General features: G+C 44.9%; 4 protein-coding genes and 1 long non-coding RNA gene across 9 annotated transcripts; 2 read left to right on the plus strand and 3 right to left on the minus strand.

Moving 5' to 3' along the window:
• Positions 1-1,707: 1,707 nt before the first annotated feature.
• On the minus strand, positions 1,708-7,606 carry LOC103627237 (protein ADP-ribosyltransferase PARP3). Its single transcript, XM_008647526.4, has 18 exons — positions 7,177-7,606; positions 6,094-6,443; positions 5,803-5,998; positions 5,539-5,649; positions 5,391-5,448; positions 5,216-5,285; positions 4,934-5,108; positions 4,716-4,849; positions 4,396-4,636; positions 4,126-4,253; positions 3,885-3,961; positions 3,650-3,810; positions 3,325-3,537; positions 3,104-3,206; positions 2,868-2,950; positions 2,576-2,725; positions 2,283-2,465; positions 1,708-2,202 (listed from the first exon to the last, which is right to left on the minus strand). The coding sequence occupies exons 1-18, from the start codon at positions 7,177-7,179 to the stop codon at positions 2,128-2,130; spliced, it is 2,511 nt and encodes an 836-aa protein (XP_008645748.1). The 5' UTR covers positions 7,180-7,606; the 3' UTR covers positions 1,708-2,127.
• Positions 7,607-10,642: 3,036 nt separating this feature from the next.
• Positions 10,643-19,767, plus strand: LOC100194346 (probable sodium/metabolite cotransporter BASS4, chloroplastic). 5 transcript variants are annotated; one of them, NM_001309896.1, is made up of 14 exons: positions 10,643-10,901; positions 11,018-11,108; positions 11,559-11,666; positions 11,757-11,824; positions 12,241-12,319; positions 12,447-12,505; positions 12,615-12,683; positions 14,400-14,513; positions 15,582-15,603; positions 15,685-15,752; positions 16,194-16,279; positions 17,006-17,135; positions 19,146-19,247; positions 19,326-19,767. In NM_001309896.1, exons 1-14 carry the CDS (start codon positions 10,752-10,754, stop codon positions 19,392-19,394), a joined length of 1,215 nt encoding a protein of 404 aa, NP_001296825.1. In that variant the 5' UTR covers positions 10,643-10,751; the 3' UTR covers positions 19,395-19,767. The 5 variants fall into 5 exon arrangements, 3 of the variants coding, with proteins under 3 accessions (NP_001296825.1, XP_020408682.1, XP_020408683.1); XR_002269399.3 differs by having other exon boundaries at positions 10,653-10,901; positions 12,155-12,505; positions 16,194-16,244; positions 19,326-19,733; XR_002269400.3 differs by having other exon boundaries at positions 10,653-10,901; positions 12,155-12,505; positions 16,194-16,208; positions 19,326-19,733.
• On the minus strand, positions 19,434-22,389 carry LOC109939966 (uncharacterized). Its single transcript, XR_002262440.3, has 2 exons — positions 22,291-22,389; positions 19,434-20,265 (listed from the first exon to the last, which is right to left on the minus strand). It is a non-coding gene; the product is annotated as an uncharacterized lncRNA (long non-coding RNA).
• Positions 21,889-25,493, plus strand: LOC100284064 (uncharacterized). The gene is made up of 3 exons (NM_001398972.1): positions 21,889-22,065; positions 24,134-24,861; positions 24,986-25,493. The coding sequence occupies exons 1-3, from the start codon at positions 21,996-21,998 to the stop codon at positions 25,280-25,282; spliced, it is 1,095 nt and encodes a 364-aa protein (NP_001385901.1). The 5' UTR covers positions 21,889-21,995; the 3' UTR covers positions 25,283-25,493.
• A 550-nt stretch (positions 25,494-26,043) lies between these two features.
• Positions 26,044-27,190, minus strand: LOC100283161 (uncharacterized). Its single transcript, NM_001156063.2, has one exon. The coding sequence runs from the start codon at positions 27,020-27,022 to the stop codon at positions 26,318-26,320; it is 705 nt and encodes a 234-aa protein (NP_001149535.2). The 5' UTR covers positions 27,023-27,190; the 3' UTR covers positions 26,044-26,317.
• Between the last annotated feature and the right edge of the window lie 214 nt (positions 27,191-27,404).

The following is a 27,404-nucleotide window of genomic DNA, read 5'->3' on the forward strand; positions in this document are numbered from 1 at the left end:
AAAAGAATTGTGGGGCTTAGCTTTTTTATCTTCTGGATCAATTCTATTTATAATATGGAATGGTTTACATGTCAAGTAGCAATTATAAATCAATTTAAAATATTACTATAAACAATCATTAGCTAATTACAGTGAAAGGATAAATATGTTTAAGAGAAAGATAAATTAGGCTAATCTAAAATATCTACAACAATTTAATCCTATAGAATATAGCTCACGTTAACTCCTAGGTCCCAACACTATTCTAGCATGACAATTCTAAGAAAGTAAAGATAAGAGTTAACTATTCAAATATAAATCCTCAAAGTAAAAGGGTTAGAAAGACAATGAAATTATTCAAATATAAATTCTCAAAGTAAAAGGGTTAGAAAGACAATGATATTTTACAAAGGTATTAGAGTGTCAAAAGGTATTAGAGAGTCGCTACTCCTCACTAGTCCTCGTTAGAGCATTCGTATAAAGGTGTTGCTCTCCCATAATCCACACAAGGATCAATTGTTCTCTATGGTCTAATTCTTTATCACTCTGGCACTGTGAATCACTAACCATCACATTTACACATTAAGTTTGGTCACCCACAATTTTCAACGTGTGACCTTCTAACTCTTAATCAGCACCAAATCGTCGATGTCGATCACCAAGAGTAACAAGCACAAACTTCCACTTAACCTATCAAAGGCTAATGAAAACGGGAAATTGATGCACACTTGCTTTTCTCAATGCAATAGTGAAGCGCTAATCTCGTGATTATCATAACATAATCACCTCACTAGGCAAAGACTCTCCCTTTCCCTCTAAGGGCTTGTTCGGTTATTCCTAATACACATGGATTTGATGAGATTGGAAAAAATTGAGAAGTTTGACTTGTTTGGGATTCAAACATATTCAATCTCACTCAATCCACATGGATTGAGAGCTAACCGAACAAGCCCTAAATTGATTTTTCCCTCTAAATTGGTTCTTCAGTTGAACAAATGAATAAAAGACCTCAAAAGGATGAGACGGAAAGTTATATGGCTCCTACTACTATACCAGTTGGCTCTCCATTCAAACCTTACCTCTACACTAACTCCTTACACCGGACACGTAAAGTGTAGCTCCAATGACTAGTTTCAAAAACTACCCTACTGACTAAATATCCGGCGCCATGGTGTCTCACCGAACACGTCGGATGGATATACCACTTGAGGTGCAAGTTTGTAGGCCTCTAGGTGTGCTGTCTAGTACTGTAACCTATGGGTATACCACTTGAGGTGCAAGTTTGTAGACCTCTCTAGGTTGTCTAGTACTGTAACCTTTTGAAATGCAGTAATTTAGAAGGAACATACATAAATTTTACAGGAAAAACATAGAGAAGGGGGGGGGGAATCTGTGAAAAACGCAGAAAATGGGAAAGAAAGACCCGCATGCCTCGGTATATGGCTGTTATCCTTGGATTTATATTTGTTGGAACAACTGCGTGCTGCAATGGGCATGGTCCAAGGGACCAGTGTTTGATAACTATGAGTGCGTGTGTACGTGACCTGCCAGATGTAGGATTTGTACACATGCATCCTGTGAAGCCGCCTGATCATGAACCATAATGCCAGGTGCCAAAAGGGCATCGAGTGCTGCTCCGGAGCACCATGATCGTGGTGGGCTGATACGAACAGATCCGAGGCTCGGCTGCTGCTGCGGCACCGAGCTGTCGTCGCGCGCTCAGGCTCGAAAGGAAACATGTTTTTTTTTTCATTTAGTGCTAAACCAGAGCGGAACACGTTCTCTCTCAGAGCCGTGCTAACGAACTGTCAGCACCCAAAAGGGCCGCTGGAACGGAACGGAACGAACTGTTAGCATACAAAGCAAGCAGCCTCCCAAGGGCTTGTACCTAGCCAGGGTCACTAGCACCTTCGCTACTAATAAAGTACGCTACCAACTACCAAGTAGTACACACAGCCACAGACACGGCAATTGACACAAAACCAGGAGGCGGCAGGCAGCCCAGGATGTTCTGGCACCCCTCACGTTTCCATTCCACCCGACGGCCAACGCGTCGCCGCTACCGGCTCCACTAACCAAAATGGGTCCCACCACCTCCTGGCCTGGCCTGCCCTGCCCTGCCCTAGGACACTCCACGAGACGACTCCTTCACTGGTCGTCCGGCGGCACCACCTCCATGTTCTGCTCCTCGTACTTCACCCCGACCAGGAAGCAGATGCTCACCTGCCAAAACACGAACCAGGTCACGACGGGTCACAGCAATGGCGACCTCTGCTCAATCCACGACGACCCATCGCACGCACCTGCTTGGGGTCGTACACGGCGTACTCGTTGTACTCGAGCGGGCCGTCCTTGTTCGCCGACGGCACCAGCTTGCCGCAGGGGACCTTGACGCCGTCCCTCCAGCTGAAGTGCTCCGACTCGTCGGTCGTCTTCCTCCCGACGCCTTTCACGCCCACCTTCTTCTCTTCCAGGACTCGTGCCTCCTGGTCGTCGTTGATTCCATGAAAAAACAGATGGGCTGGCTAATCAGAGCATAGCTACGATATATACGAGTGGCCGCTTCAAGATCAGTAGAGGGTATACAAGGGCTCACCTCTGCCCCTGGTGTTCCGGTGACTTCCTCGATCTCTTCTCCCAGAGAGGCCACCGCCAGGACCAGGTACCCTTCCGGACGGTCCACTGCAGTGAAGCCGTAGCGAGCCGCCTCCGCCGCTGCGTCGGAACACACTATGGCTTTGCCGAACTGCAAAAAAAAAAAAAAAAAAAAAAAAAAAAAAAAAAAACACGAGAAACCAACCAAGAATAATAAACGTAGCTCCCTAATAATTATATATCTCTTTACGACCCGGATGGCATGGCATTATCGTCACTGGTGGGTTACCTACCATGTACCCTGGCACAGGCAGATGGCAGACGGCAGGCAGGAACCCTTTGTGGAGGTGCCTAAGCAAGTTCGAGCTTCTAGTCCCTGCGCGAGAACAGGAGTTAGACTAGGACGAGGGTTACATACATGCTCGTGTTCGTGTCGTGTTGTGCGTGCCATTGGATCATGCATGCACGCATGGTCAGCAGCCATGATTCCGTGAATAACAGAAAGAAGAAAAAGAAGACTTAAACGTACCACACCAGAGAAGGATTTTGTTTGGCAGGTTCCTGATTTCCTCGTACAAAGGGAATGCGCTGGATTCAACAGCATATATCCTCTCGACAGACACACCATAGACCTGCACCGAAGTATCAAGCAAGCATTGGACGTGTTCCGTACTTCCGTTCCGTGGATGGAGGACGAACTAGGATCTACAAGGCAGAGGAAGCGAGGAAGCGTGTGTACAGTAATCTCACCACATCCTCCACCTCGACAGGCTCGTACGTCTTCTCCAGGTACTTGAGAACCATCTTGTAGTCTTCCGAGCCCTCGGCGACAGCACTGATACAACAACCGAGCTTCTTGTAGCATTCAGAGAGTGGGTCATCCAGTAGTGTCGAGCGGAACGCATCCCCGATGAGACGAGACGCGTCGTTTATATCGCGCACTGTCTCGAAACCTGATGCTACCTGCGTCCGTCCACATGAACCGAACCGAATCGTGCAAAATTCAAATTCAGCCGAGTAGATCAGACCAGACGGCACGAAACATCAAGTAGAGAAGTGCATAGCAATGGCATACGTTGTCGGCGATCTGCTCGAAGCCCCTCATCGTGTACGGCCGAGTTGTGGGGAACAGAGTGAACCATTTGCTGCTGGCGTCGGTCCAGAACGCGTCTGCTTCTGGGCCGGACTCTGCCACCGTCTCCGCGTCTCGCCTCATCTGAAGCAGCATTTCCTCCCCTGCCAGTTTTTTTCAGCCAGTTGGTGCTAAGACTGCTAGAGATGGTGGAACCAGAAGCACTGCAAGTTCTAACCTCTCTTCAGATGGAGATCGGTAAGCATCCCTATGGGAAGGTCAGGTAGGTCCTGGGCCATCTCCATCAGAGCATACCTGTCACGTAAATTATTAAAATCAGGCTTCCATATTGCATCTGTTGTGCTGGTTTCTCTTTCTAAGAGACACCGAACATTCTTATGAAAAATACCAACCAAAAGATCATTTTTTTTCCAACTAGAACTTATTAAAAAATATTTTCTGTTCATCAATTAGCATACCTGTAGATCTCTTGTCCACATAACTGTTTCAGCAGGAAAGAAACAGAAGGATCAAGCTTGCAATGTGCTGCTGCAGAACCCAGCTGACGAAGTGCTGCACCTCCGTGACGCACATCAACCCCAACATCCTGACACGAGAATACGAGATTAACATACAATAACAATTCTCAAATCTATGAGATCATGTGGATTGGACTAAATAAACAAGAAGGCTAAGCAGCATCTTGGAATGAAATCTAGTGCAAAGAAACCAGAAGATTCAATAAGTACCATGTCCAAGGGATACATCTTCATACTCTTCTTCTCGAACTTCTTCTGCCTTTCCCAAGGCTCAAACTCATTTCCAGTGACCTCCTCAAATAGCCGAACAAATTCTTTAATAGCATCATTGACACGGCTACCAAAATCCTCCACCCGTTCCTCCGCCATCTGGTCATGACCAATTGGGCCTTTCTTGTAGAACAGGTGCAAACGATTTCCAGGGACCATAACCAGCTGCATGATGCATAGCCTGCATTGGAAGAAGTTCTGAAGAACCACAGAAAGCCATACCCCAATACACATGAGAAATTGAGAATACAAATACATACTCGTTCATCTGGCATCCGAGATCGCAAACAGCAAAAGCGCAGTTGTAGATTATGCCATCCTTCTCAAAGACACATCCACCGTCTTTATCGAGTTTGGAATCCTTGTGGACAGATCTCTTGCCAGCAAGTTTAACCTACTCAATCCAATCATTGCTATTGAGCAACTAAATAAATTTGTGACTGGCACATGCAAAATGAACTAGATCAAGGCAAAACACCTCTGCAGCTAAGGTCTCAATGGCCTCCTCACTTGGATCAAGTTGGCCTAGCGGGAGTCCTCGGCCTTCCGGAACAACATCAGTAACAATATCATAGGCAGCAAAAGGCTGAGCTTCCTTTTTCTCAATGCTATCGATTATCCAATTCTCACTAACAACAGGAGTTCCACGCTCCCTGTGCAGTATTAGTTGTCAAATTTAATTCAACCATGCTACCTATTTTTATGACAACTCAAATCAAGGAACATGTCAAAAACAGAAGTATATCAGGCAAGGCATTACAATGCTTCAGCAAATCCTCCAGAGCCACCTTTGTCTCTCTCAGCCGGAGAAGCCACGACACAGGTAGCACCTGCGAACACAATGCACCTATAATCATTAAGGATCTGTTCCATACCGCCATTACACACCATACGGTTCATGAAAGATACTAGAGGAGGAGCATATGGTTACACACCAAGCACAGAATTCTTGACCTTCCCTCCATGCTTCATGATCTGCTCCTTGAAGTAACCCTAGCCGTTTACAGCATTAACAGAATAAGATTCATGTATCTCAGCAGCACAGGCCTAACTGTAACAGATGAGGTTGTTCAAAGGCATTACATGTGAGCGTGACATCCGTCCAGACAATGCAATCATCATGCCAGAGAAGATATGAGCCTCTTCATCAAGATCACGTTTAGGGAACTCCTTTCCTTCTTGTTGCTTCAGCCACTGAAGATCAACAAATCAATGCAGATAGTACATGAGCATTTACTAACTAAACCATGTTCAATGCTGTGCTCAGTACATGCACATACGAATTGCAATTAAACCATGTTCAATGCTGTGCTCAGTACATGCACATATGAATTGCAATCTCATTACCTTGCGGATAAAATCATCTTTTATGTCATCAGGAACTTCTATAGAACCGCTTCTCCTTGAAGGGTCGTTAGTACTGAAAGTACAGCGTGCCCACTCGCTGTAGTTCCCAGTGCACTTGTATTTCCACTCCTTAAATTCAAGCTGACCCTCACATACTGGGCACTTCTCGAGAGGCCCATAGAACATCATATCCTCACTGCAGTCATGGAGAAAATGGTGAGACATTTAGCATGTGAATGACGAGGTTCTAGTTGGGAATAAAGAACTCCAGTTCCAGTAGAAGTTCAGTACCATCTTGGAACGACCGCATCCTCCGATCCAGAAGCATCTTGCTCATTGGCTTGAAGGATCTTGCGCATGTCCTCGAGGGAGAGGCGTTCTCCTATGGCCTTGCAAAACTCTGCAAACTCTCTTGCAGCAGCTTCCCTCCCATTTGGCTCAGATTCCTCAGCTTTGAGCTTCTTGCTCTTTGTTGGCGCCTCCGGCTCCCCGTCTTTCCCTTCGTTGTCGGCAGACTTCTTGTTCTTGGAGGGCACATTCTGGCCCCTTTCCTTGGTTTCATTATCTGGTTTCTGCTTTTTTGAGGCGAGCTTGCCTTCTTCCTGGGCAGCTGCGTGCACCCGTGATCTCGTCTCGTGCACCTCCAAGAACAGAGTTCAGACTTTAAGTCAGACAAGAATATTCAGAAGAGCGCTCTATTCAGAGACTACAAAACAGAATGGGTAGAAAGAAAATGCCACAGCTAAACATAACAGAAGACTAAAACGTTAGATTTTTGGGTATTGTATCATAAGGATTCTTTATGAAACAATAAGAAGGTTCGTAGTTGGGCTATTCCAGATAGATGCTTTAGACGGAAACTACAAGTTTTCCCCACACTGCAGTGGAAATATACGACGGGCAGCTCTAGCATAATTGGCACCTATAAACAACAAGCAAACAATAGAAAAGTGCACACAGATAGACGATGAGGAATTACTAACCATTTGTTCCATTCAAGTATTTTTTTTTCGGTGCAGGTTAAAGAATTGGAACTACTCATCCTAGATACAGTTACAACTAAGAACATTGAAGGTCAGCGGGTGGCCGGGTGCTGAACAAATGAAAACAGTGAGGTATACACTTGTCATCGATTGGCGAACGATGCTAGCGGGCTCAATCAAATCAGGCACATTCTCGTGACATCCAATCTAATTTATTGCCCAAAATATAGACCCCAAGAACCACGCATCCACCTATTCCGTTCCGACCCAAGATAACCGAAACTGCACAGTAACTTACTATTGTATGTACTTGTCGCGAAACAACGAAAAAGATTTAGATGAGATGAGAGCAGTGTTCGTGGCCAAAAACAAGCAGGGCAACAGAGCTGACCATGGCGACCGGACGAGAAGAAACCGCCAGCAAGAAGCACCAGTCTCTCGACCATCCTCTATCGCCGGGGATAAATAGACGCGGGAGCGGGAACAGTTCCCGTTGGGGAATTGGAGGCGGAGGCGGGAGGAAAGGCAAGGCCGCAAGAAGGTGCCTGGGTGTCGCCGCGGCTGCGCTCCAGCTGTGGCCATGCGGCCATGCCCGCCTGCCTCCGTGACACGTCGCCTGCCGCCTCCGCTCACATGCAGAGCGCTTCGGGCTCCGTGAACCGGGAGGGACACGAAGCGGGGTATGTGGCCGGCTGGCCGCCTTGCCGTGTGGCCGTGTGGGAGGGCGGCGAGTGGAAGCGGTGGCGGCACCGGCACCGGCAGTCTCGACTATCGAGTGCCTAGTCAGACACTCAGACCTCACAAGGTGTGTTATGCGTACGACACATCTGATTAGTAGAGCCACCTCTTGGTCAGCATACTACTCTTAGAGCATCTCCAACAACAAACACTAAAATAGAGTTCTAAAATTTGAAATAGGACCATATTTAGAATGTTTAGGGTCTCAAAAGAAATGTTTACTCCAATAGTCAGGCCTTAAATAATGCTATTTAGAAAATAAACCATGATATTAGGAAATAAATGGTTAGAGATTAAGTAAAAATGAGGATATGGCTCCAGTATATGGGTACTATATTTAGGACCCGAGAGACCGAGCCCTATAACCATTTGATGAAATTTTATAAAATAGGGTCCTGTTGGAAGGATGTTTTATGGTTTTGAGCCCTATATTTAAAATAGGACCATGTTTAGAACCTCTCTTGAAGATGCTCTTACTTGTTCTGGTATATTTTTCACTTTTAAAAAATAAACATACATAATTAATTTTAACTAAATACAAGCATTAATATTTATAGTATATTGATACTACCATAAAATATATCGTTGAAGTTAGGTTTAAAATAGTTCGACATAGGAGCTCTCATAAGACTGAGCGCAGCGGTTCACAACACGGTGCCCTCTCCCCTGCGTAGGGGGCCTCTACGCGCGCAGCGGCTGACGCTAGAGAGCCCCCTACGCGCTACAGTTATAGAGGTGGCAGCGAGAGTCCCCCAGATCAAGGGGTTCACTATTCATCCCCTACACCACTGTGTTGTGGGGCCACGAGTAATTGTTAGTAGATAAAAAATTGATAGTTGGTATAGAAAATGATATTTTATGGTGGTAGTGGGGTATAGGGGGAGTATTTAGGGGGAACCGCTGCGGGAGATGAAAAAATAGGGGGACAAATAGGGGGGAAAAGTGATATAGGGGGAAAAATTTAGGGGTAACGGTTGCGGATAGCCTAAGGCTGTGCGCAACGCATCCCCCTCGGCATCCCCTTTCATTGCATGGCGGCTGTAGGGGGCACTCCACGGCCGCAGCGGTGCCCCCTACAGCGCCTCCTACGCGCTGGGCCCCTTCTCTTTTCCCTATATATAGCGTGTTACTGTTCATCACCCTAAACACTATGTTGAGGGTCCACGAGTAATTGTTAGTAGATAAAAAATTAATAGTTGATATAGAAAATGATATTTTATAGTTGTAGTGGGGTATAGGAGAGTATTTAGGGGAAACCGCTGCGGGAGATGAAAAAATATGAGGGAAAATAGAGGGGAAAATGATATAGGGAGAAAAATTTAGAGATAACGATTGCGTATAGCCTGATGTCGTCGTCCATGACTTCCGCACAACAATATCATCATCTCGGTAGAGAGCTTTTGTGAGGGCTTCTTCAGTAGCTTTTTCAAAAAAAAAATCTAAACGGAAGACTTTTAGCTTCTCCATGTAAAAACAGAGACGAGCTACAAAAAATTAAGCAAAGCCGGGAGCTCTAAGACTAGCTCCAACAAGGAGCTCTAAAGGGTTTTGTACCCTAAATTTAGAGGACGAGGACGTCTTCTACTCCCTCCAGCAACGTCCTCTAAACGGTCCTCTAAATTTAGAGGACGCTGCTGAATTCTCTATATGTAGAGTTTCTCTAAACGGTTCTCTATCTATTTGAATACTTTAAACAACCGGTTTAATAAAACTAAAATATGTACAATACATTTGAGAGTATGACAAATACGTATGTACAAAAATTAAAAAAATTAAAATGTCTTTAATATAGGTATTTACATATAGAGGACGTAATTTAGAGGACGTTGTTGGAGAGAAAATAGATATAGGAGATGGAATCTTTTAGAGAAGACTGTAAAGGATGGATATAGAGGATATATATAGAGGACGTTGCTGGAGACAGTCTAAAAAGAGCTTTCTTCCGCTCTCTCTCTCCCTCTCTCGTAAAAGAAAAATAGGAAGCATATTCGTCTGGTTTTAATTTATATTTTATACAATATTTTGTTTCTATAAATTATAGCTCATGTTTCCATATGCTTTTTCACATGCTCATTGGGGTTTAGAGGACTGAGATAAAAACTAAAATAGAGACCCTTCAAATTTTTTATATAAAAATGTTACCAACATGTACACTCAAAACATATCTAAACTATATTAATAATAAGCAACAAATAAATAAAAAGATACATATTAAGTATTATCTTAAAAGTTAATCTACCATGTTTAGATATGATTGGGGGTTTGGACACTTCGTGATAGTCAACTAAGCTATTATATTATACTAGTCAAATGCCCATACATTATTGTAGTTTCTATATATTACATGAGTTTACTTTGTTTTAATAAAGCATAAAAAATTTTGTGTGTTTGTTTGTTAGGTGGTCAGGTGGATGTAAATATAGAGCCAACAATCAAGATTCAAAACCTATTTAGGTACAAACTTTACCTTATTTTTGTATAAAGCGAGAAGAAAGTGATGAAACACGACGATTGCAGAACCGTGGAAACCAGTGCTTTTATATAGTAGGGTGTGAGTTGTTGATCCAAGAGCTCTACCGAAGAGGGTCCATTGTTTGGTTCACTTCTGGCTTAAGTCTGGCTTTGAGAGCCAGGGCTACTGGATCCTGGCTCCGGTGTTTTATTTGTGTTTTATGAAGCATGGTCTAAGATGTTTTAAGACGAGTCTGACTCTATAGCTTTAGACAAGTAGCTAGATATATATCTCGCAGGAATTAGATCAAGCTCACAACAAACCAAACATCAGCTCTTTGCACCCTACGATGCAAGCACACATAAAACTAGCAACCAAATATGTTCTAAAGGTACGCACAACTTTGAGCATTTAAATCGATTTTTTATACACAAGAGACAACTACAAAACTTCATGATAAAATGGGATGTTATTAAAATCAATCACATCATAAATATAACTAACAGATAATATATAGAGAATCATGTAGAGACAGACTTGTATTTGTTTATTTAGTCCTCTTTCAATGTTCAGTTAAGTCTATGCTTCTAGCTCACTACATCATTCCGATTGAGTTTTAATTTAGAGACAAAACCAAAATCAAAGAGAGAGGACTAGTTTCTAGCCCAATCCACGGTGGAGCCCAGCCTCCACTCTCCAGTCCGGTTTTCAGTTGGTAGCCACGCGCACGGGGACGGGGTTCTCCCTTTGCTGTCGCCCCCGCCTCCGATTCCGCGATGATAACCCACCATCCCTCCCTGATCCGCCCATCTGTCCTCACCCTCCGTGCCGACGTCCTCCGTCGGCGCCCAACACTGCACGCCGTCGCCTCCGCGCCGCCTCCCCGATTGTGGTCTTTGCGCGCCACCACCGGTGGAACTTCGCCCGTAACAACCAAATCGAACCCCCTCGGATTCTCTGACACTCATTGGGCCATGCTTCGATTCAGTTGTAAATGCCTAGTTGCCTGAAAAAAAGTTGTAAACGCCTACTTGCTCCGCAGGTCAGTGGCGATGGAGGCAAACGCGCTGTGCCGCTTCCCACGCGTGGGCCCGCCCTGCTCGGCTTCGTGCGTAGCAACTTCCTCCCGCTTGGTGAGTTCCCGCTTGTACGCGATCCTAGCTTGTGCCTAACCTGTTAACCACCTTGATATCTATGGTCTGTTGGCGATTTTGTACTGCTGTTTCTGTATGTAATGTCAATTATGCGATGCTTGTCTTAATTGTGCGGTTGGACTTATGTACTCCACGACCCAAACTAGGCATATTTGACAATGCTTCAATGCCTCCAAATCCAAAATAGCCTTTGCATCTTTGTCATCGTGAAATTCTACTAAGCAGAAACATAGTGGATTAGAGAGAGATGGGTTTGTTTCTGGAGTGTAAATCAAGTATGATCTGTTGTTGAAAAGTTGAAGGTGCCAGTAGAGGCTACTCCTATGTCTAGAATTGCTTTCACGTTACCGCTATGTATTTGACAAGAACATGCAAATACCTCTGGTTTTGAACTTTCATGGACTGATTTGTGTCTTTTCCATTGATAAGCTCTCATTGGTGGGATCATATTGGGTCTTCTAGATCCTACTCTTGGATGCCTTGCACACAAATACTCCCTGTCAAAGTACAGCACTTTTGGGATATTCGTTATCTCAGGTTCGGTTGCTTAACCCTATTCGTGTGAATCCCTGTTCTATTACAGTATTACTTCTGTGTTCTGCTGATAGCTTCCTCTTGGCTGCATAGGACTGACCCTGCGCACTAGGGAGCTTGGTGCAGCGTTAGAAGCTTGGCCTGCTGGACTATATGGACTAGTATGACCTTATGTTTGTTCTGTGGCTGCCAGACTTAGGGCATGTTTGGTTTGTGGCTAAATGTGCCACACTTTGCCTAAGGTTAGTCATTCAAATTGAATAACTAACCTTGGGCAAAAAAGTTAGGCAAAGTGTGGCAATTGAGGCAACAAACCAAACATGCCCTTACCTATTCTAATATCATTCTGTGGCACAACTATAAGTATGTTGGAATAAAGTTCTCACTGCCGTTTGATCCAAGGCATAATTCAAGGAAATTCCATGCCATTGATTTTCTGGCATTTATTTCTTACCAGGAGTGCTAATTGCCTTTCTGATTATTTTTTTCAGTTCCTATACTTCTATTGGTCATCAATGGAGCACCCAGCACCTGCAATAAGTTTGCTAATGTATTATATTATTGTATATAATTGCAGGGATCTATTTTGCTGTTTACACCCTTTCTTGCTCAGTTTATTATGCAAGTTCAGTTCTTCCCCCCTGAATTTATCACTGGTATATGGGTCAAGCACATGCCTGCTTTTCATGATGGATTTTCTGTCTTCATTCCACCATTTTTTGTTGCCATCGATTAACTCATACTTTTGTGCTCCTTATAGCTTGTTTTTTTGGCATCTTACAGGGTTAGCTATGTTTTGCTGCATGCCAACAACACTATCAAGTGGAGTCACACTAACACAGGTACTACTTAATACGTACCCCTATTATCTGCTAACATGCAATACCACATATTTTCTCATATAGCTATACTAGCATTACAATCTAACAAAATATTTTTACCACCATGCAGCTTGTTGGTGGTAACTCTGCACTTGCTCTTGCAATGACAGTTGCATCCAATTTACTTGGCATTATAATTGTAAGCAAAATTTTACTGTAATTTTTGTTTGTGGGCAACTGACATAAGTAATTAACTAACCCAATACAATATTACAGTTTTAACTTTGTTTTTTTATAGTTATGAAGTTTTATTCCAAAGTTCTTGGAAATAAAATGCTGATCAGCTGATGGTAGCAATACGTTATTTTTCTTGTGTTTCAAGCCGAGTGTGATTGCGATCATGTGGTTCTTTTTTATTTTACATGTAAAATGAATTCCCAGTTATCTACTGATATGATAATTTATGAAATTTGAGTATGACCCACCAGTCCTCAAGCATGCAAAAAAACTGGTATAAACTAAAATATTGTTAATGTTAAATATATTTTTCTATAAACTTGATTATTTTTTTCTCGAAAGCGCAGGAGAACTGCGCCTCATAATGTATTAAGAAGAGGTAAAAAGAGGCCAAGAAAGGCCAGTACAAAACAGCCTCCTTACGGAGCAAGAAGCGACTCATGACAAAGCCAAAACGACTTAAATTTTGAAACTGTGTCAGTTTTTACTAGTAATTTTTAATAAAGCAATTGCTGGTCAAAGGCCTGTTCTAATGAAATAGTGTCAGGACCTGCCAGAGCCCAAGGGGGCTGCGGCAATGAGCAGCAGCAAGGAGCGCAGGTCAAAGGATAAGAGACAAGGAGCAGTAGCAAGGGGCGTAGGTCAAAGGATAAGAAGATTAGTTGAGATTTTTTAGAAAGGTTATCAGTTAGTAGTTTGTTGAGAGCAAGGTTTTAAAGTCGGCTAGTCGACTCTAGTCGCCTGAGCACCGATAAGGTGACTAATCGTGATTAGTCGTCGATTTGCTCGATTTGTCGAGTCTAGTCGACTCCTAGTCGTCCACCTATAACAAGACCATATGCATATATCAATATATACAGTTGTAGCAGGACTGCAATACAATAGTACACTAGTTGTAGCACACTGATTCAGTGACGGACCCAAGATTTCTTGACTAGGTATGCAAGGCAAGATCAAGAGATGTCCTAGGGACATTGTCGTAGTGGCCTAGTGGGTTGGGAGGATAGCTGCGGAAGACAGAAACTAATGGGTCTGATAAGATCGTGGAGGAAGTTTTGAAGAGTAGAGATAGTGTTGCATACATACATATATTATATGCTATTTATATTTTGCAAAACAGCGTGGAGGAAGTTTTGAAGAGTAGACAGAGTGTTGCATACATACATATACTATATGCTATTTATATTTTGCAAAACAGTGTTGGAGGGGGGGCCTCTACAGACTGCAGCCGCCGCGTGATGGAGGGGGAGCAGCTCACGCTCGAGCAGAGGGCCGCCGGTACTGTTCATCTGCATGAATAGTACCACGTCTCCCCAGCCAACAGCCCGACGGCGCCCAAGCGTCGGAGTTCTGGTCCTGGACCCGAAACCTACCACTCGTGCTACCTCCGTAACCCTAGATCCATAACAAATAGTTAGATAAGTTTGACTCAGGGCAAAGCTAAATCGACTTAAAATCTGAAACTTGCTGAGTATTTTTTATTAGTAATTTTTAATAAAGTAATTTCTGATCAAAGGCTTGCTCCAGTGAAATGAACTACACCTTTAATTTCAAACGTTCGGTTCACTGTCTAGATTATGAATGAGCCTTTTTTCTATGTACAAATAATTTATTGAAAGGTGAAAAAACATTCTATGCTGAGCAATCTGGTCATTCTTCTTTGTGATCATGGAATCAGGTACCTCTTTCTCTTGCAAAATACATTAGCAATGGTGTTGGGGTTTCCTTGCCTACTGAGCAATTATTCAAAAGTCTTGTCACCAGCCTTCTAATCCCTCTTATTATAGGGAAGGTATGTGGTTATTCATATCTTTGTACTCCATGCCATACCTTACTATTTCATTTCAATACAATAATACTGCACCCATTATGTTCAGATCTCCTTTCAGTTTAATCTTTGGATGTAAAAACAACAGGGCTTATTCTGAATCTCATGTAACTACCTTTCATGGGGCCTGTTTGTTTCGGCTTCTGGCAGCTTCTGGTCACCAAAAGCTGCTGCGGACTGCCAAACGCTCAGCTTTTAAGACAGCTTCTATAAAATTCGTTGGGGCAAAAACCATCCAAAATCAACATAAACACATAATCAGTTGAGTCATTGTGATAGTAGGAATCCGTCACTTTCTAGATCCTGAGCCCTATGAACAACTTTATCTTCCTCCACACGTAATCGTAATGATACTCAGATTCTCCTCACAGCCAGATTCTCCCCACAGCTAGATTTTCAGAAAAGCTGATCAGAAAAAAGCTGAACCAAACAGGCCTATGATCAACTGATAAGCATGATTTGTTTGTCGAATGTTTAGGAGCACAATTTAGGCAAGTATTCATTTCTTTTAGTAGATTATCAGCCATGAACCACCTAACTACAATATATATAAATAAAAAACTCGACCTGTGGGGCTAAGACACCCCCCATGACATTATATTAAGAAACACAGATCGAGAAACCCCCTCGAACCCCTGTCCCACCCAGACACAGCGGCACCGTAGCCTGACCGAGGCCGGACCTTGGACCTGTGCTTTGGTGTGGGACAGATGAGAGGACTTTTTTAACCACAACTAAAATTCGCTCTCACGGAAAGTCGAACCCAGGACCTAAGGAGTGCTACTCGGACCACCTAATCAACTCAACTAGATGCCCTTTCACATCTGACTACAATATGCAAAGTATAATTTGAACTCCTCTACCCTAAGTGCTTATAATGTTCTGTTTATTTTGAATTTAGTCCCTCTGTTTCTTAAACAAGAAATAATTAAATTCACCATATATCCCCCATGTTTTCCTTAAAGACTATAGTGCCATCTTGAAATATCTGAAGCTTCCTGGAGACACTTATGATGGCTTGTTCTTTGTCAGGTTGCTCGAGAAACCTCAAAAGGTGTGCAAAGTTTAATATCTTCCTTTTGACAGTCACTCCAGGTTATTAATGTTAATTATCATTCATTTATCTCTTATCTAGGTATTGCTGATTTTGTTGATGGAAATCGACAAGGCTTTTCAGTTGCAAGTGCTGTTCTCCTCAGCCTAGTATGTCTCTAATTTGAACATATGCCAGTTGACATGTTATTTACTTGCTCTGTAGCTCCCTTGATTTGTCCTTCAGCATGTCATGCTTTTGGGTCCATATATATAGTGCTTCACTGCTTCCAGCCCAATTACCCATCCCTTTTGGCGAAGCGGGTACAAGAGGGAAACTGATGCATGCATAAACCTATCCTGGATTAAGTTTATCATTAGCGAGTATTTGGGCTCTGTGTTGATCCAATCATATAACAAGAGCACTACAGAAATCAACTTTCAAGTTCAAATATAGCATAACTGAGAGCGTTTTGGTGTGGGAGAAAAAAATTTAGTGTTGCACTTCAGTTTATGTTGCTTTTGTAGTTTGCATCAATATATTGCAAGTCTGCATGCATGCTCTGTCCCTGTGATCTATGGACTTCAGTTCTGAAACATTTCATTTGACAGGTTCCATGGATTCAAGTAAGTAGATCAAGACCACTGATCTTATCTGTTCAAGTAAAATCCTTTGCTGTTGCCGTTACTATTGGAGTGTACGTTTACCATCTAAGCTTACCACAGTGAGAATGTTTGTATATCTTGTTATGTGGATGTGGAATCAAATGCTTAAGGGTGGATGAAGATTAATCCAGTTTTTTCTTGTTCTCCTACTTCTCCATCTATGAAAAAGTTCATGCTTTTGTTATGTTTTGCCTTGATTACTGCACAAGCATTGTACTTGAAGCCTTGAACTGCTATTCTCCTCAATTATCTATCAAACTATTATTGTTGTTTCAACTTCATGAGAATCTTTATGTTCTAAATTTTCCTACAGAGTTAACTTCAACCTAACATTCAGTGTGATGCATGAGTACACAACTATTTTCCCCAAAACATTCGACTTTACTGATAGGCACGCTTGCTAAGATGTTGATCCAGATGGCTACTGTTATTCAGTGTCTTCTGCCATGTTAAAGTAGTGCTAACTGTATACTTATTCTGTTGTTGCTGTCTTGTTCTGGGTTTCACATTAGATTGTAACACTTGCTACTCCAATTTCACAGCCTTACTAAATAACCATCAGTCAGGATTGAGCCAATATTCCCTGTCCCGACAAAACAGAAAAGAACTAATGGGGACTACCCTTCTTCAATTGTTCTTAACTGATTCTTTGCTTGTCAGTGGTGTTGTTTAGTCTTTTCTTTGCCTCCAATATAAACTGCAGCGTTGTGTCCGCAGCTACACCTTAATATCTAACATGAGTACATTTCTTTTTACAGGCTTCTTCATCTTGCTCTGCTGGCTTTCAATGCTGCAATGTTGGCGATCTTGTCACGTCTTGAACAGAAAGGGGAGTCAGTCTTTGCAAAGAAAGAGTACGCACGAGCAGTCATTTTGGTGGCCAGTCAGGTCAGTATTTATCATCACTAAAAGAAATAGGAAGCTTGTAAATAATACAAATCAAATTCCTGTTGTTGGCCATATGGTAGGCCTGTTTGATATTGCATCTAGCCGAGGACCATTTGCAGTGTAGGTGTAGTGTGTAGTGTGAGGTGGGTGGTTTAGAGGGGACTTTTAACATAACCCAACTTAGGGGTTGTTTGGTTTGCAGCCACTGTTTGCCACGTCTAAGATTACACAAGTTTAACCAAGTTAGGCATGTGTTTGGTTTGAAACCACAGTTGTGGCAAGATTTTTCCCCTTCTACGTATGTCCTACTCGTCAACGACTTGTAAAAGTGTGGCAAGAATGCAAGATTCCCTTAGGTGTGACAAACCATGGCACATAATTTGAGTGCCTAACCTTAGGCACCTTAGGCAAGTGTGGCGAAAAATTATGTGACAATTTTTGGCACCTTAGGTATAGAACCAAACAACCTCTTAATGTCCAAGGCTGAGCTTAGTCAACCAGCAAGCAAAAGACAAGTGTTTTTTTGCTAGCTAACCATTACCACACGGTCCACACCTAGGATGTTTTCAGAACGGTGGCGACTACTAGGATGCTTTTCAGGGGGTTTCACTTTTCCACCAAATAGGGGATTCGCAATGAATGTTTTACTGTGCTTTTGTCCATTGCTGGCCTAGTTACCACAAGAATGGACACCCATCTGTTAGACTATCTCCAACAGCTTACCCATCTAATCTCCTATCATATTTTCTATTTCAAACTCCACTCTGCGAACAGTGCAGTCTACCGTGCAAAACAGTGTTTTGGGTAACCATATAGGTAACCTACTAGATACGTGGACTAGAAGCAGCTTGGAAACCTTCTTGGAAGGAGCAAGTCTTTTTTTTGGCCATCAAACTTCGCCCGAGTCTGATTTTGGCCATGCAACTCCAAAATCAGATATCTATGGCCATCGAACCATTAAAACCAGACAACTTTTGTCATACATCTGGTTTTTCCTATATATATATATATATATATATATATATATATATATATATATATATATATATATATATATATATATATATATATATATATAACAAAATGGTACTGGTTTCATATTTTTTATTTAACCACGTTTTATGATTTTTTAATATATATTGATGCTCAACTTTATTTGGATCTTGCTCCTGTTTCTAGTGTTTTACAGCTCGTAGTCATGACCATTATTTATTAAAAAGCTATCATTTTGCGCTATATTAGGCGAAGAGATCAATGGAAAGGATCTAATGGATTCCGATCATAAAGATGATGCCAACCTCGCAAATGCCATGCTCCCCCACATATAGATCCGGCATTGCATAGCTACTGTTTGGTTGCATCACTAGGTAATAGGTTTCAAATAAGGCAGGGGCTCAAACATCATGCAATCAACTAATCAAGCAATCAACGTAAACTAAATCCGAAAATGATAGTTTAAACAAATAACAGTTGTAACTACGACTCTACGAGCAATAAAACAATAGGTACAAGAACAAGTATAAGATTCAAGTAACCCTTTTTCTCGAATGTGCAGAAGAGTTGTGTATCATTATATTAAGAAAAATAAGGTTTAAAATAGACCGATACAAGCCGCCGGTAAAAGTGCGGAAATAAAATAAAATAAAAAGGTTACAAGACAGCAAAGAGAACCCGACCCACAGATAGAACACCAATAGATAGATTGTATTTCTAGAAAGAGATCAAGTACCAGTTTTGTTAATTTTCAATTTAATATGAATTATTTATGAATTTTCGAGAATGAACCATATTTTTATTATTTTAGGAAAACACATATATAGGTAAACCACCTTGAAACATGGTCGAGGGCCAAAGTTGTCCCACTTCTAGTAGTTCCATGGCCAAAAATATCTGTTTGAATCCAATTTGTTACTGAAATTGTTCCAAAACACTAGTAGGTAAAGGTGATGTTGTTATTCTGCTTTCATGGCATGAAAATATTTTCGCTGATTTTTTTTCTTATTCCTGTAGAAAACGTTGCCAGTGTTGGTTGCTGTGGTTGAGCAGCTTGGAGGAGCGTTCGGGGAGTCTGGATTTCTGGTCATCCCTTGTGTTGCCGCACACATTAACCAGGTTCTCATTGCAAAGACATTATTGCTATGTCACTTGCTTTATCTTAGGGTCATTTCTAATGTCTGCAATACTCTGCAGATCATTATTGATTCTATCATAGTAAATTGGTGGCGCCAGAAGGATCAACAATTTACTTCTGCAAAGTAACTTCAGGATTCAATTTCGGTGTGTAACATATGGAATCGGTCAGGAGCTCTTAATGTTTATCCCCTGACGCCAAAGCAAAATGAGATCTACGTGTTCAGTTATTTCAACCGAAAGTAGTCATATCGAGATGTTTTACACAAAAATGCCTTTTCGTGCCTGAAGGAACGATATTATGTATTTCCTTCACAATCTTCAGATGTCTTCCTTGCAACGTTTTTGGATAGTTGAATAAAAAAAATGAAGAATGTAGTTGTACTTGTCATGCAGGAAGTTCAGTAAAAGGAAGAATTGCTGACTGCAAAGCTGATTTTGTGAAGATCATTATACGCTTTAATTTCATAGTATTCTCGAGACTGATATTATTTCAGTTTTACTCATGACCCTATGGGTGGCCTATTCGTTTGACTTTGATCCGTACCACTTCTACTATCTTTATAGTGTATTTTGTCTATATGCATTACAGTTGTAGCAGTCCGAAAACAATCCGCTTCCGCGGTCAGCAATACTATTGTGTTTAGCTGTGTCACGCCGGGTGACAATGAGAAGTAGTAGCTTAATAAATATATAAAAACAACTCCACAAACATGTGGGGGGTGACCTATAACTTAGGTGGATATGGTCGTAAGCAACCTACTAACCCTGCAAATGATGTACCCCGATTCCTCGCTCCTGGCCTTGGTAGTTGAAGTTTGAACGGCTTCTTCTTCTTCTCCCAATCAAGTTCAAAAGTCTGTGCTAATAAGAACTGCCACCGTTGCTCACCCTGCGACTTTGAGAAGGCCCCCTCGACGCCGGCGTCGACCCGTGCGTGCCCCCTTCGGCCCTTCCTCCTCTTCTAGAAGCACGGTTCAGACGGTCACCAACACCAGTCCTAAAAGAAGGTCGTCGTCAGTACAGGCCGGCCGGTCAGCAGGATGGTTTCCAATTGGCATGCATGCATGCCATCGATCGGTCAGATTTTCTTGACTGGTACGCGGGGACAAGTAGGGGAGCGTGATGCCGGCATGCCTGGAAAATCTTCAACCAGTCTGAACTGCTGTTGGGCAACTGGTCTGAACTGTTGTGTTGTTGGCAACAGAGCCGTCAGCCGTCGCGATACACATCTTTGAACTATGACATGCAGTACTGTAATGTAAGGCCTACGAATACGATGGAGTTTTTTTTAACCGGAACCTACAACGCACGTCTTTTTGAAAGAAGAGTTACAGTTATTTTTTGTAGTTGCTTGTAAGCAATCGAGACAGGCACGAGTTCACAGCTTACGGAAGAAAAAAAACGACACAGACAACCGAGGGGGCTAATCAACAGCCAAAAGGCACGGAGACACTAAGGCTTTGTTTGGGTACTTTAGTATTGAGCTCAATCCACATGTGTTGAGGTATTTTGGGTATAAATTAGTTTAAGTTACAATCTAATCCACTTCAATACAAGTGAATTGAGATCAATACTAGATTACTCAAACTAGACCCGAAGAGGAAGGATAGCATTTTTTTTATTTTCATTTATGTTAACATTATCAGTTCTCCGCCTTTGTTAAAATAATTAAAATGTTGTCACCATGAAGGCGTGTGTTCCCTCCTTCCATACATGTAACTCTCTCCACCCCACTTGTGCTAATCTACCGTTCTCTGACTTTGCGTTTTTTTTTTGCTTATATGGTTTACCCGGCCGGTTCTCCCATACACACATGTCACATTGAGCACAAAATTGCATGCATGTGTAACGTCCATATCAAACCGCCCGTCACTACGACATGGGTAGTCTGACTTATTACAATATCTTGTTATTGTTGTTAGTTTCTTCACTGGGCAGAGAATCTCAACCATACACACGCTAGCGGTAGAAATTTGAGCATTGAACTTCACCAACACCAATAAAACGAGGCCACGAAATTCGGTGGTATAGATTCTTGTTGCCTTTGTTCTCTCATCTTTGAACATTTGTTACAAAACAGACAAGGGGTCGATTAATATAACCTTTTTCATAAATAAATGATTTGCGTTTGTCAAATAAAGGTCGACGCACGGGGCGGGGCGAGGCGCCGGGGGGCTGCCGCTGCCGGCAATCCGAAATTCCGTAGGCGCTGGGCAGGAGCCGGCGCTGCGCGTGCGTTTCGGGTCTTTTTTTTGCTTGGACTTGGCCTTCCACCCTTTCCCTTCCCTTCCCCTGCGTCTGCTGCCACGAGACGAGACGAGGCGCGGGCACCGCCGGTCCGCCGACGGGAGGACCGGGTCCGGGACTCGGGATGGTCAGACACATGTCGCGTGGTGTCCCAACCGTCCGTCCATGGTCAGGTCTGCTGCCTCGCCAGCCAATCTGCTCTGCTCTGCTCTGCTCTGCCCTGCGGTAAAACCAGGCACGCACGACACAAAAAGCCGAGCTCGAGAGTGACATCGTCTCGCAGGCAGTCGCGGTTGGGGTGGCTTCTCTAGTCGCTATAAAATGGCCTCTGGTTGCGTCGCCTCCCTCTCCACCCGTCCGATCTAACCGTCCCACCGCCCAAGCCACTCGAGGGCCGATCTTGCTGCTGCCCTGGCCCCTGGCCCCTGGGCCCTGGCCCTTCGCCCTCCGCCCTCCTCCTCGGCACCGTCTCGTCCGACCATGGCTGCTGACTCGGGCAAGATGCCGTCCGCCGGCGGCAAGGCGCCGCCGCCCAAGTCATCCGAATCCGGTACGCCTCTCTTTCCCCCTTCTTCTTCTCCTCCTTCTCCCATGCAGTGCTCGGTGTCTGTTCGGAGATTTTCTTCTCTCGTCGCCGTCGGTAGTAACAAATAACGTAAATAAAACACAACGCAATTAAACGAGAAAGGATTTGTCACCACAAGTAGGATCCTGTCGAACGCATGCATGCGTTGCATGATCGAGTGGCGGCGATCGGGTGAGTTTGGATACACACCTGAATCATGTCATGCCAGGCCCCGCTCCAGAGTCCAGCCGACCAGGCAGGCCCAGGCTCCACCTCCGCCCTCCGGGCCAATAGAATAGACACCGCATGCGACGCCGGCGTGAAGCCCCATGCTCATCCGTGACTCTTGGTTTCTTCTTGACCACGTCCACGTGGGTGTGTTAATAAACCAATGTTTCTGCCTTAAGTGCCCTGTGCCCATGTGACATTCTGTATATTATTATTATATACTATCCCGTCGGTTTCCAAAATAAGTGTCGCTGTAGCATTTATACCATACTTTCTATACGTTTAAATAACTTTATTATTATGAAACAGTACCGGTTAATGTTTTTATATACATATTTGATCAAAATTTGAACAGTTTATAAACGACAGCAGCACTTGTTTCATGTTCCTTATTTTAGAACAGGGTTCAACTATATTGCTTGACGGTATCATATCTCATGGACTTCTTGTCCTACCACTGTTACTACCGCTACGTTCGTCGTAGTCGTAGTGCCCAGTTTTTGGCCTTTTTTCCCAGTCTACACCAGGCTGCTTGTTTCCCGTGTGGAACGGTTCCGGTCCTTGTCTCGCTCTCGCAGTGAAGATGGCGAGGAAAGGAGAGAACACAAAACTTGCGCCAGAGATATTGCAACACCGTCATCTCTTTTTTAAAAAAAAGAAATGTCTCGTGTACTTCTTTTTAAAGAAAACTGATGTTTCCTAGTTACGGCTGCATGCGTGTACCTTGTGCAAATTAAAAAAAGCGCGAAACCGTAAAGACTCCTTTGGGAGGAAAAGATTGATAGAGCTAAAATCTTTTACTGCTCAAAACTAATTAGGGCTTGTTCGGTTATTTTCAATACACATGGATTGGATGAGATTGGAAAAAATTGTGAAGAAGTTTGACTTGTTTGGAATTCAAACACATCCAATCCCGCTCAATCCACATGGATTGAGAGCTAACCGAACAAGCCCTTATGGAGTGGTAAAGGATTTTAGCCCCCACTCAGTCCCCCCAAATTTATTATTTGCTCCAAGCCTTAAACAAACTGTTCACGAGATGAATCGAAACACGCCCTTATTTCCTCCTTACGCCAACCTTGGAACCTACTGAAAAGTTAGCGTTGTCGTTCTGACCAGCACAAGTCATGAAAAGTTTGCGTTACAAGCGTCACTCATGTGACTTATTTAGAGTGCCGATCTTTTGTTTTTATGCGCTCATGTCTTACATGTACGAGTCATATTCATGGGTCGTGTCCAGTGTCCTACGCTGCTGCGTGTGTCCTTTTACTCCAAGTACGGCAAAACGTAGATCAGGCATTGCGCCATATTTGCCCATTCGCGTGTCGTCATATAGATTTGGACTTGTGCACGATCGACCAATGAGCCTCCGATCTGATTTTGAGGTCGCGAAAGGGACACTTTCATTTCGTTCCGGCGTTCACGGTTCGTCTCTCCGCCTTGTAATCTGAGCAACCGGCCTGTTGCTTTCAGCCGCACTGGTTCGGCCCGCCAAGAGACGTCGGCGAGAGACGGCGACACTCTGCGTTGACTCCAGTTGTTGCTAAGGCATTCCGATAGCTAGCTATACTCCAGTTGCTTGCTCCAGCAGAGAATTATGTGCGCACCATAATACGGAGTACGTAGCAATCGAATACTCCACAAAATGCACACCAGATTTGACTTCTGCCAAATACTGTCGGATTTACTAATCGTGTTTCCTCCCGAACGAAAATGAAAAAAAGAACAAGTTGCATGCGGCGTGCATGTCATGTCATGTCAGCGATGGTTCCAAAGCGTAATAACACGACGCGGCGCAACTTGTTGCGGCCACACACACACACAGGCATCATGAAGAGGCTCCCGCGCCTGGCGCTCGTCTTCCTGGTGGCGCTGCTGTACCGGCAGCTGCAGGCCCCGGCTCCCAGGGTCCCCGGAACGCCCGGCGGCCCCCCGGTGACGTCGCCGAGGATCAGGCTCAAGGACGGCAGGCACCTCGCGTACCACGAGTCGGGCGTCCCCAGGGAGCAGGCCAGGTACAGGATCGTCTTCATGCACGGGTTCGACTCGTGCAGGTACGACGTGCTCCGGGTGTCGCCCGAGCTGGCCCGGGAGCTGGGCGTCTACCTGCTCTCCTTCGACCGGCCCGGGTACGGGGAGAGCGACCCGCACCCGGCTAGGACCGACAAGAGCGTCGCCCTGGACATCGAGCAGCTCGCCGACGCCATGGAGCTCGGCGACAGGTTCTACCTCGCCGGCTTCTCCATGGGCGGGGAGATCATGTGGAGCTGCCTCAAGTACATCCCGCACAGGCTTTCCGGCGTAGCCATCCTGGGCCCCGTGGGCAACTTCTGGTGGTCCGGGCTCCCCGCGAACGTGTCCCTGGAGGCCTGGAACGTGCAGGTGGCGCAGGACAAGTGGGCCGTGGGCGTGGCGCACCACGCTCCCTGGCTCACCTACTGGTGGAACACCCAGAAGCTGTTCCCGGCCTCCAGCGTCATCGCCTTCAACCCGGCCATCATGTCCCCGGCGGACATGGAACTCATCCCCAGCTTCGCCTACAGGACCCACGCCGTAAGCCCCGGCCCCATGCGTTTCGTTTTTACATTGTTGGCACGACGAGCATATGTGGCGCGCGCGAACGAAGGGACGACGACGGGCGCTCACCTTTTTGTGGCTTCTTCCTTCTTGCATGCAGTACCAGGCGCGGCAGCAGGGGGAGCACGAGAGCCTGCACCGCGACATGATGGTCGGCTTCGGCAAGTGGAGCTGGAGCCCGCTGGAGCTGGAGGACCCGTTCCCCGACGGCGACGGCAAGGTGCACCTGTGGCACGGCGCCGAGGACCTCATCGTGCCCGTGGGGCTGTCTAGGCACATCAGCAAGAGCCTGCCGTGGGTGCGCTACCACGAGCTGCCCACGGCCGGCCACCTCTTCCCCATGGCCGACGGGATGGCCGACGTCATCGTCAAGTCACTGCTGCTGGGCGACGAGTGACGATTGTCATCTCCCGTCGTCGTCGTCGAGTCGATCTCCCTCTCCCTCTTCCTCCCCCCCTGCTTTTTCCTGTGCGCGCGAGTCTTTTTGACTCTTTGTAGTGCAGTGAGAGAATGCTACGGACATGTCTTTGCGATCGTTACTCCTATTCCTATATAATATATGATATATAGATAAAGAAATATTAACGGGATGTTTAGTTTCTAAAGACTAATTTTTAGTGTCTTCATTTCATTTCATTTTTAAAAGGCCACTTGTAGGAAGTTATATGGACCCGGACTAGGCCACGAAGTGCAAAGTCATGGGCCAGGAGAGGAATTGAGGATGAGGCTAAAAAAAATCTTTAGACCCACTACTAATTCAGAGTACAATTAATTTGTAAGAGCATATCCAATCCTCAATACTTTTTTTAGAATAACAGAAAAAAATCATATCCAACCGTTTCTAATATGCGCTCCCAACTTATTCGTTTCTCCTAAAACCACAGCTGCGTGGGCACTAATGTAGTGTTTGGATGGATGGACGAGGAAGGACGAAGAGGGATGGGGTGAGATCATTCTAATTTGACTCATGTTTGGTTTGGAGACCCAGAGTTAGGGTTAAGAAATATTCTTCAAAAATTGTAGATGAGATCATCCCTCAAAAAATAAGGGACGGGGTCAACCCAGGGTTGGTCCTGTCCCATCCCACGTTGACACCGAACCAAACATACGCTAATACGCGTGATGGATCACTTCCCATGCGTAAACAAAATGATCATCCAGAGCAAATAAAGTCGGCCTGCTTTATTAACAATATATATAAACCCATAAACATCTCGTAGACACTTGAATGTGACACCTAACCCCACATGCCCATCCCATCTGTACGTACCGGCATTATCGGTCCATGATAACCACCGTCCACCGCCAAATAATTCATACAGACATTAACAAATGGAAGGAGATATATTCCAGAGATCACAAAGTCTGCTGCTCTTAATATAACTAATCAATTAATCATGTCCCCCTTGATCGCGAGTGCCTGATCTTCCGATCAATCGTCCATCTCCGCCGTCTTGGTCTTGGGAGGAGGCCCGAACCTCTTCTGGAGCCGGCGGAGCTCCTCCGGCTCGAGGCCGAACGCCCTCTCGAGGACGGCGTCCTTGATCCCGGACCCGAACACGGTCGCCGGGATGCGCACGATGCCGGGGTTCTCGCTGTTGAAGGTGCCGTACACCGTGGCCGGCTCGTCGCCGACGTTCATCTGGAAGTGCACCATGGCGCGCGGGAACACCATGACCTCCCCTTTCTCGAGCACCTTGGCGAAGACGCGGCCGCCCGAGTCGACGAATCCCGCGTAGACGCGGCCGGCCAGGACCAGCGCCGTCTCGGTGGCGCGCGGGTGGTAGTGCGGCGGGTTGACCCCGCCCGCCGCGGACAGGTCGGCGCGCGCGAAGGACACGCCGAGGGTGTGCAGCGCCGGGAACTGCGCGGGGGTCACCGACACCCCCGCGAACCCCGTGTCCGCGGAGAAGTTGCCCGCGGCGCGCACGCCCGCGAAGGCGAAGTCCGCCGCCGTCAGGTTGGCGGGGCTCCTGCACGGGTAGGACGGGAGCAGCGCTAGATCCACGGCCCGCCCGCGCCCGCGCCCGCCGCCCGTGTCCGGCACGCAGTAGTCCTGCACCGCGTCCGGGTCCGCCGTGGCCGCCGCCGGGAGCAGCGCGGCGAGCAGGAGGAGGAGCAGGTGGCGCGTGGCCATTGTTGGTTCCTAGTCTAAGCTAGCGTCGTCGGTCGCCTGCTGGGCTCACGGTTGGTGGACACAGCAGGTCTCACCCGTCGGTGCGGTGCGGTGCAGCGTGCGTGGTCACCGCTGTGGCAGCTGCAGCTGCAGCTTTGCCTGGGGCAGAGGGCGACTGGTCTCATTCATCTCTGCGCTGTGGAGTACTATCTATAAATATCCCTCGGTCCCAAAACAAAACACGTGTTGTTATAGTTTCTCAAGAAGCTAGTTGGTTTTTTAAACTATGATCATTTATATATAAGAAGTCAATATATATAATATGTAATTACTATCGTTAATAGATTGTTAAAATTATTTTATTATTTGAAATACAAATTCCATTAGTGTTTTCTATAAATTA

The sequence above is a fragment of the Zea mays genome, chromosome 5 (assembly GCF_902167145.1).
Source record: "Zea mays cultivar B73 chromosome 5, Zm-B73-REFERENCE-NAM-5.0, whole genome shotgun sequence".
Classification (NCBI taxonomy): Eukaryota; Viridiplantae; Streptophyta; class Magnoliopsida; order Poales; family Poaceae; genus Zea; species Zea mays.